The 21,898-nt window shown below is 47.2% G+C and overlaps 1 protein-coding gene across 4 annotated transcripts in view; it reads right to left on the bottom strand.

The window, feature by feature from the left end:
• Positions 1–21,898, bottom strand: part of PRKAR1B (protein kinase cAMP-dependent type I regulatory subunit beta) — a 428,398-nt gene that overhangs the window by 304,448 nt on the left and 102,052 nt on the right. For all 4 annotated transcript variants that reach the window (XM_063934515.1, XM_063934516.1, XM_063934517.1 and 1 more), the window contains 2 exons: positions 6,895–7,065; positions 2,352–2,443 (listed from right to left, as the gene is read on the bottom strand). In XM_063934515.1, the coding sequence (XP_063790585.1) occupies positions 2,352–2,443; positions 6,895–7,065 (263 nt within the window). The remainder of the gene's footprint in view (positions 1–2,351; positions 2,444–6,894; positions 7,066–21,898) is intronic.

Consider the following 21,898-nt stretch of genomic DNA (forward strand, 5'->3'; position numbering starts at 1 on the left):
CTCGATGCAGGGAGTCTGTTGCCAGCAGAGCTCCCTGAAAATAAAAAACCTAACAAAATACTTTCTCTCAGCAAACTCAGGAGAGCTCACTGAACAGCACCCAGCTCGTCTGGTCACAGTATCAAACTGAGGTCTGGAGGAGGGGCGTAGAGGGAGGAGCCAGTGCACACCAGAATCTAAATTATTTTTTAAAGTGCCCATGTCTCCTGCGGAGCCCGTCTATCCCCATGATCCTTACGGAGTCCCCAGCATCCACTAGGACATTAGAGAAAAAGTAATAATATGTGTAATATGAAATGACCAGTTGAACTGATGCTTATTGGCCCACAGGCCATTTTAACGGCTGCAGACCTTCCTGCCTTCTGTTTTCCCCTTCAGAGTATCTGAGAGCAGCACATGACTTTTGTATAAGGCCTAATACTAATTACATAGTACATTTAAAAAAATAAAAGAAAAATAATTTCCTCATTCACACGTGATTTCTGAGAGCAGTTTTTAAAATAATCGGGCTTATCTAAAGGGGTTTGGTTTAACAGATCAAAAGGTCTACAGTCAATAGGTCGACCCCAAATGGGCAACATGGAAAAGGTTGACAAGGTCACACAGTAAATGGTTGACACAAAATGGTCAAAACAAGTTGTTGTTTTTGCAGTGTTTTTTCACTTTTGCCCTACTAAAAATCCCCACTCTTTTACATGTCGACCTTTTGTACCTGTCAACCTAATGCACATCGACCATTTGGGGTCGACCTATCATCTGGATACAATCTAAAAAGACAGCACATTCTATAGAAATACAACCAACACAAAAGTAAGACCAAACTTAACTAAAACATCGCCCTTATATTGGGGGGTAATTCCAAGTTGATCGCAGCAGGACATTTTTTAGCAGTTGGGAAATACCATGTGCACTGCAGGGGGGGCAGATATAACATGTGCAGAGAGAGTTAGATTTGGGTGGGTTCTTTTGTTTCTGTGCAGGGTAAATACTGGCTGCTTTATTTTTACACTGCAATTTAGACTGCAGATTGAACACACCCCACCCAAATCTAACTCTCTCTGCACGTTATATCTGTCCCCCCTGCAGTGCACATGGTTTTGCCCAATTGCTAACAAACTTGCTGCTGCGATCAACTCAGAATTAGGCCCATTATGTGTGCCACGCTGCTTCCAATACAATACACAATGCCTGCAGCGGTATGCAATGGAGTCCAAGATGGCCGGAGGTGCGGGATGCCGGCTGATCTTGGACGTTTTTTTAAAGATGCAATCACTTACAAGGCATGATTTTGCCTTGTAAGTGATTGCCGCTTTAAAAAAACGTCCGAGATCGTCCAGAATCCCGCACTTCCGGCCATCTCGGACTCCATTACATCCCGTCGCTTATCTTATTACACAGGCCTGCACATGCCATTTGCCTTGATAATCAGCAACAATATAGTACACTGTGACATATGGGACAAGTTCAACGAGTTAATGATTTCTATACTATTGGAAGACTGACAGATAAAATAACTTCATTCCTGCAGCCCTGTAATGACATTTTACAGTCAGAGAAAGACAACCATATAGCTTTGCTTGCATTTTGCACCACAAATATCCTGAGAGCCTGACAGTGTTTATGAGGAATCTCAGGGCAGAGTTGACAACAGACGTCTGTATTATACTCTCCATCGCTGCAAGTCTCCATTTCGGCGGCCATTAAAGGCAGCTTGTGAAAGCTATCACTCTCGGACTGTCGCCAGCCAGGCGGCTACAGACATAAAAAGATGTACAGTAGACACAGATGTACTAGCTAGACCTGGGGCAGTGACCGTTGAACTACACTTCCCTAGCAATTCCTATGTTTGTGTCATCCTGTTGGTGTGTGGGTGCTATGATGAAATTGTCTCCCCTCCTGCTACTATTCATGAACTCTGTCTCATGACTGTCTGACCTCGGAATCTGTGATTCCCCCCCCCCCCCCCCCCCCCTCCTCACTTTTAGGGAAGTTCCCTCTGTCAGCAGTATTTACTAAAACCGGCGGATATGTTGCTGCTTGGAATTTGTTACCGTAATCTCACCCTCCTGGTTCCCAGGCATTGTATGATGGTGTATGATGACATTGGGAATTTGCAGTATTCCTAACATATAAGTCATTAATTTTTTTATTATCACCAGGAACTCCCTATATAAATCTAGTTGTCACACGTTTACCAGATGTAGCAGGAAATTGCACAGTTTACATTTCATATTTCCCATTTTCCTCTATAACATAATATTATTATTACAATTTTTATAACTGTATATGCACTCATTATAGTCATCAGGCCTAATATCTCTCTACACCGCAGCAATAACCATGCCTCATACCTCCTCTCGTTGTCATCAAGATGGGCAAAGAGCACGTTCTTTGAGATGGCCTTGGCCAGGGCAGTCATCGTCTTGTAGTCCTTTGGGATAACCTGTGGAAATACAAGCCCACACAGCACTATTAAGTTCATGTGCCTGGCATGGAATCCCAAAGCGATTCTGTGAAGAATGTAAGACACGTCCAAACTGACAAAAGGCCAGAACCTCTCATCTCACACAAGGATAGAATGAAGATCTGAAGGATTAAATATAAATTATTTTTCACCAGCACGCAATTTATTTCTCAGAAGAAAACCATGACTTTACTGTTTCTGACTACACATGAATATTACCTTGCTGTAAAATATAATTAAACGGGGTATCACTATATCTTTCTGGCTTCTTTCTCAAAGGAAAATGAACAGGCTCCTTTGGTTTCAGTTACTGACCATTACATAGAAACCCCTTCACTGCCAGCTTGATTAGAAAGCTAACATGCCAATACCCAAGCACAATTAGGCCCAAATTCAATTAAATGTGGGTTCCATTAACGCCCGAAAAAATTTGGAAAGTTCACTTGCAAATAGGCTTTTACAACTGAACTGCTCGACTCGCTATTCAATTCAATGCAATGTTGAATAGTGCCAGGAAAGCGGTCCCGGGGCGGTCTGTGTCGCACCTACCACTTAAGTCGGTAGACGCATTGTAACGTACCTATTGGGTGGCGTTTAGTAGCAAATAATGGCATTTTCCAACATAAGTGCCAGGTGCGGTACTATTAGCGCATGCGGTAAGCACACAACTAGCATTGTGGCACTAGTTTTGTCAGATTTCTGCTCACAACTCAGGAGGATGTGAGCGGAAATCCTCTAGTCGCTGATTTACAGTGTGTCCAATTGAATAACTCCAGGTACTTCCTTCACTATTCAATAACGCATTCAACTGAATTGCCCCATGTAAAAAACATATGTCTACAGGGCCGCCATCAAGGTAGTACTGTGGGGACAACTGTCCCAGGCTAATGAGAGGGTCACGGTTGTACAATAAAGTATATTGTACTGCGTGGCGTGATGTCATAATGTCACACAGCGTCAGTGCAGCAGACCGTATTCCATATGGAACACTATTGAAAATATCCCTCCCAAAATGGCCACCGCCTCAGGGGAAACAGCTTTTAAAAATGCTTTAGGAGGCGGTGGCCATTTTGGGATGGACAGTTTCAATAGTTTGAAGAGGGCAAGCACAAACAGTGGCCCTCGCTGTGAGAATAATATGGTGATGGGCATAACTGTGGGGGCATTATATGGTGACAAGGGTATTACTGTGGAGGCATAATATGGTGTCAGGGGCATTACTGTGGGGACTTATTACGGTGTCAGGGGCATTACTGTGGAGGCTTAAAATGGTGCTAGGGGCGAGTACAAGTATGTGCACAGGAATTGTTTTACATATTTTTTTTTTATTTACATTTTTTATTTTTTTATTTTTTTTATTTGGGGGGTGGAGGGTATATGAAAAATACAAAGAATACGTTTGAAATATCTTCTTTGCATTATGCTAATCATTTTTTATAGACAAAACTCTGGAGTATAAAGTCTATGGATCTTTCCCGCACATCTCTGATCAAAACTCACCAAATTTTCAGAAGTTTATACTGCTGCACCAGTGTATAATGCCCAGGTGTACCCTCTAGCTCATATATTGCGTGTAAATCTAGCTCTGGAGCATGCCAGTGACTCCTGAGCCATTTTGCTCATCACACGTCCCTGATAAAAAGGTAGTAGTTATTTTCAGACTTTTAAAAAAGTAATTTTTAAGTGATTTTTCATAAAGCTAACTAGATATTACAGCATATTAAACACAGATTTTGAAATTATGTAGGTGAAATTTGGGATGTAAAAAGTTTAAGATTATTATCTACAAAAGATTGTGAAATATGGACCACATGGGAGGCATCTGATATGCCGGCTGTCGGGATCCCGGCGGGATACCGACAACTATTGAATAAATAAATAGTGTGGTGCGCACCACCATGCCCGCAAGGGGCTCTATTGCGCTCACCCCACTGCCTGCATGCCGGCGGTCGGGATCCTGGCGCCGGTATGCTGGGCGTCGGGATCCCGTTTGCCGGTATAACGTAGTAGACCTGGTCCACATGCCCAATAATGCATTATCTGGAGAATACAACTAAACTAGTTATCAGCCCGTCAAAATATAACAGTAATGTGAGCACCGGCGGCTGTGCACGTCCAAACAGAGCAATACTTAAATTGCTCCGTAGGGGTCATGTAGTGTCCTGCCGGCGTGCAAAACACTTAAATTCCCCCCATAGATGTGAACGGCAGCGTTAGCCTTTTATTATATAGGATGTACAGATCCGAACCAGAGCACTGAGTACCCATTTCTCTATCTGCCTTCCGCATGGTATCTACAAGTTGCAATCCAGCTATTGAGTAAATGCATTGCTCTATGGACCTGATTCAGTAAGGATCGCAATTTCAGCGTGATCGCTAAAAATGAGGTAGCCTCCTGCCCGCCACCATATTTCTGATCGCAGAGGATGCATGTGACGTCACGCAGCCGCAACGATCACGCCCACCATTTCTCCATCGCCGCCCCCGCAACGCTCCGTCTCAGAAATGGAGCGTTGCCGCTCCCCCTGCCCCATAAACGAATCTGCCTGATTGGCAGATAATGCGGACGCATACGCAGGACGGGCCTGCGCATGCGCCCATCCTGTGTATGCGCCCGCATCCTCTATCAGTTTTTGCGGTTGGATCGCGTATTGCGATCCAACCTAAATTAGGTCCTATACGCCCATATTCCAACATACAGTACTCAGCAAACTATGGCCAGTAACATATATTCTGTTACAGATGTATTAAAATGCATTACATTTCCAAACCTGAGAGATAACCCAGAGGTCTAGTGCACAGATATGTTCAGGGATACTTGACTTGTTTTTACTTGAATATTTCAATCAGACGCCACCTGCCCTTAATACCTATATGCCCCGGAGGCAACCAGCTCTATGCCAACATGCACGAAGATCATCCGACTACTAACGACATCCAATTCTCACTGTCTGAGAAACTATGCATCCTTCCTCTCTAGACAAAAGCAATATCCTGAGGTGATTAAAAGATTGCTCTTCAGTGACAGGGGTTAAGCAGCTCTTAAAGGTATCCTTCCACCTAGCTGTAGCAAAAGCCAGATTAATGGCCCATCAGTGCAGCAATGAGAAATGGTAGCACTTTTTTTTTTCAATCAAGAAAAAAGCAATTTGAATATTTTTACAGTACTGTGATCAATGTGTTTTGTCTTGTCGGATTAAGCATTTATGATGGAGGTGAAGTTGGTTGAACAGATCTTTAGTATTAGGAAACCAATGAGGTTACATAGGAACAGCAAAACCTGAATTTAGTCAGATGAAAATGCCCCTGTGGTGTAACAATATCTAAGGAATGTGAAGATGTTAATCTAATCTCTAAATTCTCAGTGATGAAACGCTTTCTAGTTTTACACTGTGAATATATAGGGAACACTATAACAACTAAATTACATATAAATATATTAATCGAATATTTATTATATAATCACCTATAGCATACTATATCTTGCTGCAGGGAGGCACCGCCCCTCTCTCCCCTCACAGCTGTCAACTGGCAAGAAGACTTCCAGACACAGTCTCACTTCTGTCTCCTCCCCTCAGGGATGGTCCACTGGGTGGGAGGAGGTGCAGGGAACAGACCTGTCCTGACAGCACCCTTCCCTCCCATGCCACAGGGGGAATTGTGGACAGTAAACTGACATTAAGGATGGGAATGAGAGATGGGGAAATGGGGAGGGGGGGGGGGGGGGGGGGGGGGGGACAGAGATGAGAGACGGGATGAGGGGAAAAGAGATGAGATGCAGGGAAATAGAGGGGATAAGGGGGATAAAGATGAGATACAGGGAGACAGGGGGTAAAGGAGGCAAAAATACTGACAAGGAAAAGGGTGGGGGGTGAGGGGAACAGAGAAGAGAGAAAGGGAGCTAGAGGGATAGAAATGAGAGATGGGGAAGGGGAAGGGTGCAGAGATGAGAGACCGGGAGAAGGGGAGGTAGGGGAACATAGCTGAGAGACAGGGAATAGAGGAGGTCAGAGGAATAGAGATAAGAAACAGGAAGGCGAGAGATGAGAAGGGCCGAAATGAAAAACATGGAGATTGATGGAGTGAGGGGGACAGAATTAGAGACAGGGAGTTGGATGGGGGACAGAGATGAGAGACATGGGGATGAGGGGTACAGAGATGAGACAGGGGAAAAAACCTGCAATGCCATGCATGATAATTAGCGACCCTGCTATGACGGATCCATAAAAACTAGTAAGTATAAAATAGAAAAGGTGCCTTATGTGTATTATAGCAATGAAATCTGTTTAGGAGCAATAATAAGACAAGTTATGGTTTCCATTTCATTGGTCAGCACCTGAATGCACATCATTTTACAGCACCTTAATGCACATCATTTGTAAGTGAGAGCACATGGGGTACTCCGCCCATCCTGTCTGAGTATATATTACCTTCCTAACATAGGAGACCGCATCTTCTTCAGTGTACACTTCTGCACTGACACCTCCTCGCCTACGCCGGGCCTTCACCACTGGATTTGGAGGCGGTGGAGAGATTTCATCATCGTGAGAGTCCGACTGGGAGTTCGACTTCTGCTGAGCCAAAATCTGTTTGCATTCTTCCTATAAGTGATAAATGACAGTATTGTAAATCTACATGTTGTACTGAAAATGCAGATTTTTCCATGAACAACCCAAAAAATCCAAAGAATTGCAAAAATTACCAAAGGAACTGAAGAAATATCTAGTCCAAAAATTGTATTATTACCCTTAAGTATATTACTTTTATGTATAAAGTGCCAATATACTACACAGCGCTTTAACCTGAGTGGACCATGTAGAAATAAAATACAATTACATAGTACAGAAGGAAAAGATGTTTCAGCCTGATCTGAGGGAAACCCTTGATACATAAGGTAGCAGCATACATAATTGTAGCTGTAGCGCTATTTAGCAGCTGCCAATACTCTTGCAGCCATTGGCGAGTGGCATTTCTGTGTAGATACTGGATATATGCATCATCTAGTAAGAAAAGTGTCATATACTCAGGGCCGGTGGAAGGTTTCTCGGCACCCTAGGCAAAACTTAAGCCTACCCCCCCTCCCCTTATTCACGTTACGTTACAGTAGTGCCTCTTATTGATGTTGCGTCACACAGTAGTGCCTCTTATTCATGTTACATCACACAGTAGTACCCCTTATTCACATTACACCACAGTAGAGTCCACTTGCATTAAACCACACAGTAGAGTCCATTCACGTCCTGCCACACAGTAGTACTCCTTATACACATTATGCCACACAGTAATAGTGCCCCTTATAACACTATATGCCATAAAGTAATGCCCCCTATACATTATACCCCGAAACATTGGTGGAACATTGCCTGTTACAAGACCTTGAGTGCCGCAGCTTTTTTTCCATTATATATATATATATATATATATATAGTGGTCGAAGTGGAAATTTTGAAGTGGGGGTATGGAAATGTGATGATTGCAATTATTTGCGCACTTCTGGGAAAGGGGGCGTGGTCACTCAAAAGGGGGGGTGTCCTTCAGTGTAGTTTACAACACCATTTACCCCTTATACACATTATGCACCACAATAGTAGGGCCCCTTATACTATCTTGTACTGGTGCCCCTTTCACATTATACCACACAGTATGAGCCGAAATTCACATTATAGCACACAGTATGAGCTGAAATTCACATTATAGCACATGGTATGAGCCGAAATTCACATTATACCACACGGTATGAGCCGAAATTCACATTATAGCATACGGTATGAACAGAAATTCACATTATAGCACACAGAATGAGCCAAAATTCACATTATAGCACACAGAATGAGCTGAAATTCACATTATAGCACACTGAATGAGCTAAAATTCACATTATACCACACAAAATGAGTTGAAATTCACAATATAGCACACGGTATGAGCCGAAATTCACATTATAGCACAATGAATGAGGCGATATTCACATTATAGCACACAAAATGAGTTGAAATTCACAATATAGCACACGGTATGAGCCAAAATTCACATTATAGCACACAGAATGAGCCGAAATTCACATTATAGCAAAATGAATGAGCCAAAATTAACATTATGCCACATGGAATGAGACAAAATTCAGGGAGAGTGACAGCTGGGACATAGGGACAGAGAGAGTGACAGAGGGACAGGGAAAGTGATAGCAGGGACATAGGGACAGGGAGAGTGACAGAGCGACAGGTAAAGTGACAGCAGGGACATAGAGACAGGAAGAGTGACAGAGGGACATGGAAAGTGACAGCAGGGACATAGGGACAGGGAGAGTGACAGAGAGTGGGATAGCAAGGGCATACAGTAGGGACTAGGTAGAGAGAATGGCAGCAGGGGTATGCAGTGGCGTAACTTCAGCACAATTGCCAGGGGCAAGAAAAATGTTGTGCCCCCCCCTTGCAAAAAATTATTTGTATTTTACTGACTCCTTGCCCTGTGTGAGTGATATCACCCTCTTCCTCCTTTTCTGAGCTATGTCCCCCTTCCTACTGTGTGAGACACAGAGACAGAGAGAGGGAGACAGGGAGAGGGAGAGAGCGAGAGAGACTGGGAAAGAGAAAGAGACGAGGGAGGGAGAGAGAGAGAGACAGAGATAAGGAGAGAGAGAAGTGAGGTAGAGAGGGAGAGACGCAGAGACAGGGAGAGAGACAGGGAGAGGGGAAGAGAGACGAGGGAGAGAGAGAGATGAGGGAGAGGGGAAGAGAGACAAGGGAGAGAGAGAGAGAGACGAGGGAGAGAGAGAGAGACGAGGGAGAGGGAGAGAGACGAGGGAGGGAGAGAGACGAGGGAGGGAGACAAGAGAGAGGAGACAAGAGAGATGGACGAGGGAGAGAGAGAGACGAGGGAGAGAGAGAGAGACGAGGGGGGAAGAGAGAGAGACGAGGGAGAGAGAGAGACGAGGGAGGGAGAGAGAGAGAGAGATGAGGGAGGGATGAGAGAGAGAGGCAAGGGAGAGAGGGCGACAAGAGAGAGATGGACGAGGGAGAGAGAGATGAGGGAGACGAGAGAGACAGAGATGGGGAGAGAGGGGCGAGGGAGGGGAGAGAGATATATGCAGAGACAGGGAGAGGGAGACAGGGACACAGGGAGGGGGTGAGAGAGACAAGAGAGAGAGACAGTGAGAGACAGGGAGAGAAGCGAGGGAGAGGGAGAGAGATGCAGAGACAGGGAGAGATACAGGGACACAGGGAAACGGAGAAAGACGGAGAGAGAGACGAGGGAGAGAGACAGATGGAGAGAAAGAGAGGGGGAAAGAGAAATGTGGAAGAGGGACAGGGAGAGGGAGACAGAGATGGGGACACAGACAGGGAAAGGAAGAGAGACAGGGAGAGGGACAGGGAGAGAAAGAGACGGGGAAAGAGACGCGGGAGAGAGACAGGGAGAGGGAGACAGATGAGGAGAGAGAGAAGCGAGGGAGAGAGATGGAAAGGAAGAGAGACAGGGACACATAGACAGGGAAAGGAAAATAGAGACAGGGAGAGATGGGAGGGAGAGAGACAGGGAGAGAGAGGCGAGAGAGAGACAGATGGGGAGAGAGAGAAGCGAGGGAAAGGGGGAGACAGTGAGAGGGAAAGAGACGCAGAGAGGGAGACAGGGAAAGAGACACAGGGAGAGAGACGCAAAGACAAGGAGAAGGAGAGACAGGGAGAGGGGAAGAGAGACGAGGGAGAGAGAGAGATGAGGGAGAGGGGAAGAGAGACAAGGGAGAGAGAGAGAGAGAGACGAGGGAGAAAGAGAGAGACGAGGGAGAGGGAGAGAGACGAGGGAGGGAGAGAGACGAGGGAGGGAGACAAGAGAGAGGAGACAAGAGAGATGGACGAGGGAGAGAGAGAGACGAGGGGGAGAGAGAGAGACGAGGGGGGGGGGAGAGAGACGAGGGAGAGAGAGAGACGAGGGAGGGAGAGAGAGAGAGATGAGGGAGGGAAGGGAGAGAGGGCGACAAGAGAGAGATGGACGAGGGAAAGAAAGACGAGGGAGAGAGAGATGAGGGAGACGAGAGAAACAGAGATGGGGAGAGAGGGGCGAGGGAGGGGAGAGAGATATATGCAGAGACAGGGAGAGGGAGACAGGGACACAGGGAGGGGGTGAGAGAGACAAGAGAGAGAGACAGCGAGAGACAGGGAGAGAAGCGAGGGAGAGGGAGAGAGATGCAGAGACAGGGAGAGATACAGGGACACAGGGAAACGGAGAAAGACGGAGAGAGAGACGAGGGAGAGAGACAGATGGAGAGAAAGAGAGGGGGAAAGAGAGATGTGGAAGAGGGACAGGGAGAGGGAGACAGAGATGGGGACACAGACAGGGAAAGGAAGAGAGACAGGGAGAGAGACAGGGAGAGAAAGAGACGGGGAAAGAGACGCGGGAGAGAGACAGGGAGAGGGAGACAGATGAGGAGAGAGAGAAGCGAGGGAGAGAGATGGAAAGGAAGAGAGACAGGGACACATAGACAGGGAAAGGAAAATAGAGACAGGGAGAGAGGGGAGGGAGAGAGACAGGGAGAGAGAGGCGAGAGAGAGACAGATGGGGAGAGAGAGAAGCGAGGGAAAGGGGGAGACAGTGAGAGGGAAAGAGACGCAGAGAGGGAGACAGGGAAAGAGACACAGGGAGAGAGACGCAAAGACAAGGAGAAGAGCCGGGGAGAAAGAGAGAGAGACAGGGGAAAAAGAGGGAACAGCACAGGGTGAGATGCATGGAACCTTTGCCACTCTGCGGGACGCTGGGTGATGAAGACGGGCACCAAGGGTGCCACACACTGACGCTCCTCCTTATCTGGCCGGGCGGCTGTGGTCTCAACCTCTAGAGTTTCCTGCACAAGAGACGGAAACTTTCTTCACAGTCCACACTTACCCTCCCTCCTTGTCCGCCATGGTGCTCGCTGGTAGCTGCGGTGCGGCGTTTCTTCCGGCCTTGCTGTCCGGACCGTGTACCCCTCTCTCAGTCAGGGCGGCTAGTTGTGGGGGCAGCTCCTCCCCGTGTCCACGGTCTCCACTCTGCTCCTCCCGCTAATGTTCCCTGCCTTACCATGTCTTGCTTATTCCGCATCCGTCTCTGCTCTCAAGCAGCCACTGAATGGCAGTGAGTAAGTCCTTCTATGTGTCCCCGCCCGAGAGGGGGTCTTTTAGTGACCCCTTCGCCCTACTGTGGTCGGCGGCACAGCGGCTCCTAAGACCACGGCGCTACTATTTCAAATCTGCCGCGGACCGGCAGCCAATCATGAGTGGTCCACGGCAGATTTAAAATAGTAACGCTGCGGTCAGAAGCGAGAATACGATATGGCGGCAGCAGCGGTGGTCATCAGAGCACTGTATATATAAATATACTGTATATGCTCAAGTTCAGAATCTGGTATTCCCATTACATCTACATGGATAGTGAAATGGATAGCCCAGGGGGTCCCACATTCTGACCTTTAGCATATACTGTATATGTGCGGTTCCATGGCAGCACTACTCTCTGTACACTGAGCATGCAGTGGCAGGAGGTGGAGCCGGCCAGGGTCAGGTAACTACAAGGGTGCCATCAGCAGGAGGGCGGCCAACAGCTGGTGGGAAATGGCGAAGGACGGCTAAAGGAGCATGGAAGGCTGTGGGCAGCGATCGGACCTCCGTGCCTACAACTGCAGGGGGAGGGGGGAGGAGGGAGAGGATGATGCTGCTGCCTGCCCGAATTTAGGACACAGCAGCATCATGCTGCTGCTTGTTGCCGGGGTCCGTCATCAGAGGGGGCGCGGGCGCGGCAGACGCAGTTCACCCTGGCCAGGGGTGACTGATAGCACTGATAGCGCTGGCTGCGGGCGGCTGGCTAGACCGGCGCTGCGGCCGCCGCTAGCCAGCCCTGCACAACTTGATTTTAGGTAAAACTAATTCAGGAGGGGTGTGCCGCCCTCCAGTGGCCGGCGCTCATAGGCAGCTGCCTAAAGCTGCCTAATGGTAGCGCCAGCCCTGCATATACTGGCACAGTACATGCTGTCAGTTTATAGAATGTTTATGAGAATACTGCCAATATATATTTATGAGAACATAGTCCAATGATTCACTAAGAACATCTGTCATTACTGAGGCACTTCCATATTCACTGAATAAGTGGCTCCAATATGTGTGGGTGAGAAGCACAATTAAACATTAGTAATATAAGCTGTTAACAAAAATGTAGATACACAGGGAAATATTTACTAAAGTGCGTTTTTCAGAAGTCATGTTGCCTATAGCGACCAATCAGATTCTACTTCTCATTTATCTAGCACCATCTAGAAGATAATAGCTAGAATCTGATTGGTTGCTATGGACAAAATCACAACTTCTATAAATCCGCACTTTAGTAAATATACTCCATAGGGCCTGATTTAGAGATGGACGTAGTAAGCACAGCATGTGCGTCTTTGGATGCAGATGCTGGGGGTAATTCCAAGTTGATCGCAGCAGGAATTTAGTTAGCAATTGGGCAAAACCATGTGCACTGCAGGGGAGAGGCAGATTTAACATGTGCAGAGAGAGTTAGATTTGGGTGTGGTGTGTTCAATCTGCAATCTAATTTGCAGTGTAAAAATAAAGCATGCACAGAAATAAAATAACCCACCCAAATCTAACTCTTTCTGCACGTTATATCTGACTCCCCTGCAGTGCACATGGTTTTGCCCAACTGCTAAAAAGTTTCCTGCTGCGATCAACTTGGATTTACCCCCGCTGTGCGGATATATGCTAATACTGCAGGAGGCATAAGGTGTTCACAGACAACTCCTGCATGCAGAGCCGGCCATAGGCATAGGCAAACTAGGCAATTGCCTAGGGCATTTGATATGCCTAGGGGCATCAGCAGCTTCTGCTGATTAAAATTATATGCGGCATGCCTATATTCTGTGTGTAGCATTTCATATGCAGAAACAGCTACAGTCTCACAGTATATAGGCATGCTGCATATCATTTTAATCAGCAGAAGCTGCTTGTGCATCCTAGCCACATAGCAATGCAAATAAAATGCATTTTAATTAAAAAAAGGTGCCAGATGTTAGTATTGAGGCAATATTTATGAGGACACATCTGTATCCAAGCAGAGGCAGAGGTCACAGTGTTAGTGGCAGTGTGATTGCAGTGTGCATGTGAGTGGGTTGGTTGTGCAGTAGTGTTCGGAATATGTGTAAGGAGCATTATGTGTGTCACATAAAAATGCATTAATAATGTGCAACATATGTGTAAGGGGTACTATGCGTGTCATTATGTGTATAAAGGCATTAATAATGTGCGGCATATGTGTAAAAGGGTACTACTGTATGTGTGTCATTATGTGTATAGGGGCACTAATAATGTGCAGCAAATGTGCAGGGGGCACTATGTGTGTCATTATGTGTATAAGGGTATTAATAATGTGCAGCTTATGTGTAAGGGACATTATGTGTAAAAGGGCATTAATAAAGGTTGTCATAATGTGTAAGGCACATTATGTTTATAAGGACATTAATAATGTGTCTCATATGTGTAAGGGGCATTACTGTGTGGAATTATGTGTATACATGCATTACTAATGTGTGGCATTATGTGTATAAGGTGCTCTACTATGTGGCGTTGCATATAGAAAGGGCACTACTGTGTCGTCAAATGTGAATAAAGAGCAATAGGGTGTGATGTAATGTGAATAAGGGGCTCTACTGTGAGGAGTAACGTTTATAAGATAAAGTGATACTACTGTGGGATGTAATATGAATTATGAACACTATCGCATGATCAAATGTGAATGAAGTTGCAGTACTGTGTGGCGTAATTGGAATTGGGCTTACTATTGTGTGGCCATGCCCCTTGCCAGCAAAAACACACACCTTTTTGGGCTGTGCGCCAAATGTGCAAACTGTTCACACAAACTACACACACTCACATATACCTACGGGATCGGTATGAAATACCTCCAATCAAAATCCCGAAGGTCAAAATCCCAACAGCAACTGACCGATGGTCAAAATCCCGACAAGGTCAAAATCCCGACATGGACAAAATACCGACATTTAAAATACAGACAAGGTCAACATACCGACATGTAAAATGCCGACAGGTCAAAATACCGACATGCGGTTTTCATTGGTTTTGTGTGTGTCGACATAGGTCGACATGGACACCATATAAGTGTACAGCTGCGCTCGCCATGCTTCGGGCACTGTGCCTCGCTGCGCTCGGCACACTATTACAGGTTGAGTATCCCTTATCCAAAATGCTTGGGACCAGATGTATTTTGGATATCGGATTTTTCCGTATTTTGGAATAATTGCATACCATAATGAGATATCATGGTGATGGGACCTAAGTCTAAGCACAGAATGCATTTATGTTTCATATACACCTTATACACACAGCCTGAAGGTCATTTAATACAATATTTTTTATAACTTTGTGTATTAAACAAAGTTTGTGTACAATGAGTCATCAAAAAACAAAGGTTTCACTATCTCACTCTCACTCAAAAAAGTCCGTATTTCGGAATATTCCGTATTTCGGAATATTTGGATATGGGATACTCAACCTGTATATTCCCCCTCCAGGTCCACTGGGATGGTAAAGTATGAACAAGTCGGTTTCAATGAAAAACTCATGTCGGCATTTTGACCTGTCGGAATTTTACATGTCGGTATTTTGACCTTGTCTGTATTTTAAATGTCGGTATTTTGTTCATGTCGGGATTTTGTCCTTGTCTGGATTTTGACCGTCGGTCAATTGCTGTCGAGATTTCGACCGTCGGGATTTTGATTGGTGGTAAATTGACGGCATCCCATACCTACAAACCCTGTACTGCAGAAAACCATGGGGGGTCATTCCGAGTTGATCGTAGCTGTGCTAAATTTAGCACAGCTACGATCATCTTCCCTGACATGCGGGGGGACGCCCAGCACAGGGCTAGTCCGCCCCGCATGTCAGTCCGCCCCCCCCCCCGCACAAATACAAAAGCATCGCACAGCGGTGATGCTTTTGTATTTCTGGAGTAACTCCAAACCAGCGCAGCTCCTGCGGCTGGCCGGGAGTTGTTCGTCGCTGCCGATTGCCGCCCCCCCCCAACGATGAGACGTAACGCAGCCGCCGCGGCCCCCCCCCCAACGGTCCAGTCACGCCTGCGTTGGCCGGACTGCTCCCCCTAAATGGCGGCTTAATGCCGCCGTCCAGCCCCCTCCCGTCCAGCGACCGCCTCTGTCTCAGAGGCAATCGCTAGGCAACGACGACTGCCATGCACCGGCGCCGCAGTGCGCCGGCGTAAGCGCAGTTCCGACCCAATCGCTGCGCTGCGACAAACTGCAGCGAGCGCTCGGGTCGGAATGACCCCTATATCCCGACTTTGGAGGAAGAAACACTGCTTTGGATGGTGATGGACTAATTAAGCTAAATGGAACCTTCCAATTGCTTAATTAGTCATGCGGGGGGGGACATCAGACTTGCTCTGCGGGTGCGTGCAAAAAGACACTGATTTCTATAGAAATCACCACGTCTCATTGGGGGTCATTCCAACCTGATCGCACGCTGCAGTTGTTCGCAGCGCAGCGATCGGGTCGGAAATGCGCATGCGCCGCCGCATGCCAGACAGCCGAAGGCAGTTGTTGCCTAGCGATCGCCTCTGCCTGATTGACAGACAGAGGCGGTCGCTGGACGGAAGGGGGTGGCACGGCTGCGTTTGGCCGATGTTTTCGGGACGTGGTCGGGCCAACGCAGGCGTGGCCGGACCGTGCGGGTGGCAGGCCGCAGCGGCTGCGTGACGTCACACGCAGCCGCTGCGACTTGGGGCAGCGACGAGTAACTCCCGGCCAGCCGCAGGAGCTGCGCTGGCCGGGAGTTACTCTTCATGCAGGGGAGGCAGATATAACATGTGCAGAGAGAGTTAGATTTGGGTGTGGTGTGTTCAAACTGAAATCTAAATTGCAGTGTAAAATAAAGCAGCCAGTATTTACCCTGCACAGAAACAAAATAATCTACCCAAATCTAACTCTCTCTGCACATGTTATATCTGCCCTCCCTGCAGTGCACATGGTTTTGCCCAACTGCTAACTAAAATCCTGCTGCGATCAACTTGGAATTACCCCCAATATCCGATAATCTTTTCACAATACTGAGGTGTTTTATAGCCTACACAAATGGGTCCCAAACTGGATGCCTCAGGGCACTTTCAGAGGTGCCCTAGGTTGGAGGCCACAGGGCCAATTCAAATTATTTATGATCAATGTAATAGGTAAAACCAGTGCTTGAGGCATCCCATCAGGGACGGACTGGGGCTGCTTTTCGGCCTCGACACTTATGTGCACGCTGCACACACCGTGAATGTGAAAGGGGCGCGGACACTGCTCACTGGGACATTCCGCGAGTCAGGGGGCGTGGACTTGCAGCATACCCCCGTTTTTCTTTTGGAACTGGGACCTCGGTAGAGGGGAACAGAACAGAGAGCCGGACAATGCTCTGCGCACTGCCTTCCCAACTCTCTGTGTGATCGGACTGGCCCACCACACCATAGGCCCTTCAGGAATATGCCAGAGGTGCTAGATGGGCAGTCCGGCCCTGCTTCACATCATAAAATATGTGGACAAACTGAAGTGAATCCAGTCCCTCACCACATAACTGAGCCTGAGGATGACATCTAAACACAATTTACTTAATGTAATATTTTTTTCTGAATCTCTCAAAAAGAAACTTTAGGCCTAGCAATGATGTGAAAAAAAATTGTGATACTCTAGGTCAGCGGTTCGGCCGGCTCCCGGCCACCGCTGCCTGGCACACACACTCGTCTTCGGCGGCGGTGTATCTCTTCAATCAGAGCTCGTGGACCGGCAGCTAAGGCTCCTGATTGGCTGCTGGACTGCAAGCTTTGATTGACTCACGAACCGGCACCTAATTTAAGAGAGACACCGCCGCCGAAAACTGAGGGGCAGGAGAGGTGCACACTGCGCTCTCCTCCCCTCACAAACAGCAGCATCGCGGTGAACAGCTTGGGGGAATGGGGGCGGGACATGTATATTATTATTTATTATTATCCTTTATTTATATGGCACCACAAGGGTTCCGCAACGCCCAATTACAAAGAGCATAAACAAATAATCAAACAGGAAAACAGCAACTTACAGTTAAAGACAATATAGGACAAGTACAGGGTAAATAAACATAGTTACATCAGCAGATAACACTGAAATAAGTATCAGGTGGCAGAAGACTGCTGGATTTGGTGCAGTTGAGGATTATTAAAGTAAGAAAAGGATAAGCACATGAGGGAAGAGGGCCCTACTCGTGAGAGCTTACATTCTAAAGGGGAGGGGTAGACAGGCAGGGGTGACACAGATGGGGTACACAGAGAGCGTGGAACAGAAGGTTAGGATGAGATTTGGCTGGGTTTGGTGAAGAAGTGGGTCTTGAGAGCCCGTTTGAAGTTTTGTAGAGAGGTGGAGAGTCTGAGGGGGAGAGGTAGGGAATTCCAGTGAAGTGGTGCAGCACGTGAAAAATCTTGGAGGCATCTTGCACTGGGGGGGGGGGGGGGCATAGCTGGCACTGTGGGGACATGTATATCTGGCACTGGGGGCATATCTGGCACTGGGGGCATGGCTGGCACTGTGGGGACATGTATATCTGGCACTGGGGGCATAGCTGGCACTGTGGGGACATGTATATCTGGCACTGTGGGCATAGCTGGCACTGTGGGGACATGTATATCTGGCACTGGGGGCATATCTGGAACTGGGGACATAGCTGGCACTGGGGGCATAGCTGGCACTGTGGGGATATGTATATCTGGCACTGGGGGCATAGCTGGCACTGTGGGGATATGTATATCTGGCACTGGAGGCATAGCTGGCACTGGGGGCATAGCTAGCACTGTGGGGACATGTATATCTGGCACTGGGGGCATAGCTGGCACTGGGGGGACATGTATATCTGGCACTGGGGGCATAGCTGGCACTGTGGGGACATGTATATCTGGCACTGGGGGCATAGCTGGCACTGGGGGGACATGTATATCTGGCACTGGAGGCATAGCTAGCACTGTGGGGACATGCATATCTGGCATTGTGAGAGCATGTGTATCTGGCACTAAAGGTATAGCTGGCACTGTGGGGGCATATCTGGCACTGGGAAAACATGTGTATCTGCCACTGTGAGCATATATGTATCTGGCACTGTGGGGCATATATGTATTTGGCACTGTGGGGGATATGTGTACCTGGCACTGTGGGGCGTATGTGTACCTGGCACTGTGGGGCATATGTGTACCTGGCACTGTGGGGACATGTGTATCTGGCACTGGGAGCATATATGTATCTGGCACTGGGAGCATATATGTATATGGTACTGGGAGCATACATGTATCTAGCACTGTGGGGACATGTGTATCTGGCACTAGGGGCATATATGTATCTGGCACTAGGGGGACATGTGTATCTTGCACTTGGGGCATATATGTATCTGGCACTGTGGGGACATATGTGTATCTGGCACTGGGGGCATAGCTGGCACTGTGGGGACATGTATATCTGGCACTGGGGGCATAGCTGGCACTGTGGGGACATGTCTATCTGGCACTGGGGGCATAGCTGGCACTGGGGGCATAGCTGGCACTGTAGGGACATGTATAACTAACACTGGGGGCATATCTGGCACTGGGGGCATAGCTGGCACTGTGGGGACATGTATATCTGGCACTGGGGGCATAGCTGGCACTGTGGGGACATGTATATCTGGCACTGGGGGCATAGCAGGCACTGTGGGGACATGTATATCTGGCACTGGGGGACATGTATATCTGGCACTGGGGGCATAGCTGGCACTGTGGGGACATGCATATCTGTCACTGGAGGCATAGCTGGCACTGTGGGGGCATGAGTATCTGGCACTAAGGGCATAGCTGGCACTTTGGGTGCATGTGTATCTGGCACTGGGGGCATATCTGGCAATGTGGTGACATGTGTATCTGGCACTTTGAGCATATATGTATCTGTCATTGTGGGGCATATATGTATTTGGCACTGTGGGGCATATATGTACCTGGCACTGTGGGGCATATGTGTACCTGGCACTGTGGAGACATGTGTATCTGGCACTGGGAGCATATATGTATCTGGCACTGTGGGGACATGTGTATCTGGCACTATGGGCATATATGTATCTGGCACTAGCGGAACATGTGTATCTGGCACTGTGGGGACATATGTGTATCTGGCACCATGGGGACATATATGTTTCTGGCAGTGTGGAGGCGCCCATTTTTTGGCATTTTTATATGTATGTGGCACTGTACTGGGGCATTATATGTATGTGGCACTGTACAACATGACTAAAAACGGGGTTATGACACATGGTCATACTCCTACAAACGTCATACCGAAAGGTGAGCGCCCAAAAATGGGGTGTGGCTTTGTGACAACTAGGCCACGCCCCCATTTGATAGTGGCTCTTGCCCTTGACTACATATCTTTTCTGGCTCTTTGCCTCTGACTGGTTGGCCACCCCTGCTCTAGGTCATCGTGATTCAAAAATGTTTGGTAACCACTAGCCTACACTACAACAGTGCCCCTAGTGGTCAGTAAGTTATTATATAATAAAAATAACTTTATCAGGACATCTCTTTATAACACTATTGTATTACTGTATTAAAAAAAATCTTCAGTTAAATCACAACTGTAAACATGAATGGCTGTAAATGCATTTGCCACAAGACTTTGGTTCCGTTTCACCTTAAAGACCCCTGGGACTGGTCTGAGAATAGATAGGTTTGTCTCTGAATACTGGACAGAGCATTTATCTGTGAGGCTCAAGTGAGTCAGTGCAGATCCCAGTAATGTGATTACTCACTCATATTTCCTGGGTAAATGTCAAAGCAATTTCTGCTTCATAGATATCATACAATGCTGAAAGGCTTTCTTGAGACCTGCCTGTAGTTATTAAAAAATGATACCCAACGTAGCAGAAAAATGAGAGAAAATGTGAAAAATGAAACCTGGTACAAAATGATATTAGAAATCGCACTTACAGCATATTTGTGCAATAAAAAATATGAACCACTGGTGTGGTCAAGCGGAAAAGCAGATTGCAAACCCTTCCCGTAGGCTGAGACAGCCCGTAGCTATCCAGCTGGTATGGCACTAACGCTGACAGGGGATGCAAATGTTATACATGCATACAACTACCTTTTTGCTTTTACTATGATGGATTTTCAATTCATAAATATGCTGTGAACGCAGTTTTTAATGATCACTTTGTAGTGGGTTTCATTTTTCACATGTCCTCTCTTGTTATAGCTATCACTGCATGCTGGGACTTGTAATTCCACAACTGCTGAGTATGGATTACCTACTTATTCCCTCTTGTTAACTCAAAAGTGAGTAAAATGGACTAAAATCAGGCCTTGACTGGCAATCTGTCAACTCTGCCATTTGCCAAGAGTGCGGTTTGCCAGACAGCGTTAGTGGGCTGGTCTCTGGTCTGAAACATATTCCAAAATCAGTAATTGACCCTCAATGGGCTTTTCAGATCAGATTTCAATAAAATAGGATTGGACCACAGTCTCTTCACACTCATCACATTTCACCATTGCAAAGGTGCATCATACTAGCTTTTATTCTGCACTGCCACCTACTAATGTTACTGATCTACAGGATTTATTGACTAGCCAGAGCCGCAGGGTTGCTCCATTCATAACACAGATCAGGCAAATCAATTCCATTCACCGCAGTGGTGGAGGGAACGTAGTAACCAAATTCTTCAGCTTACCCCAACACAAGACCCCCGCACACACACCCAAACAGGATTATGAGGTTGTTATCTTGTTCAAGCCAAACGCATGTAAAAGGAGAGTTATGGTAGACTTACCATGGTTAAATCTCTTTCTGCGAGATACACTGGGTTCCAGAGGGAATACATAGGTGTGTAGAGATGGATCTTGATCCAGAGGCACCAACAGGCTAAAGCTTTAGACTGTCCCAGGATGCATTGCAGGGCCTCCTCTATATAACCCCGCCTCCAGGCACTGTGAGCTCAGTTTTTGTTAACCAGTCCAATGCAGAAGCAGGTAAAAGAGAAGGCAGACGTTAGTCACATAGAACCACGTTCTCACGACTGGAGAAGGGACCAGTGGCTAATGCCGTACAAACCCAAAGAAGCTAAGTGCGTCAGGGTAGGCGCCCTGTGGAACCCAGTGTACCTCACAGAAAGAGATTTAACCATGGTAAGTCTACCATAAATCTCCTTTTCTGCAGCGGGGTACACTGTGTTCTATAGGGAATACATCGGGGATGTCCTAAAGCAGTTCCTCAAGGGAGGGGACACAACTTAGCGGGTATGAGAACCCGGCGTCCAAAGGAAGCATCCTGGGAGGCGGAAGTATCAAAGGCATAGAACCTAATGAACGTGTTCACTGAGGACCTCGTAGCCGCCTTGCACAACTGTTCTGCAGACGCGCCAT

The sequence above is a fragment of the Pseudophryne corroboree genome, chromosome 7 (genome assembly GCF_028390025.1).
Source record: "Pseudophryne corroboree isolate aPseCor3 chromosome 7, aPseCor3.hap2, whole genome shotgun sequence".
NCBI lineage: Eukaryota > Metazoa > Chordata > Amphibia > Anura > Myobatrachidae > Pseudophryne > Pseudophryne corroboree.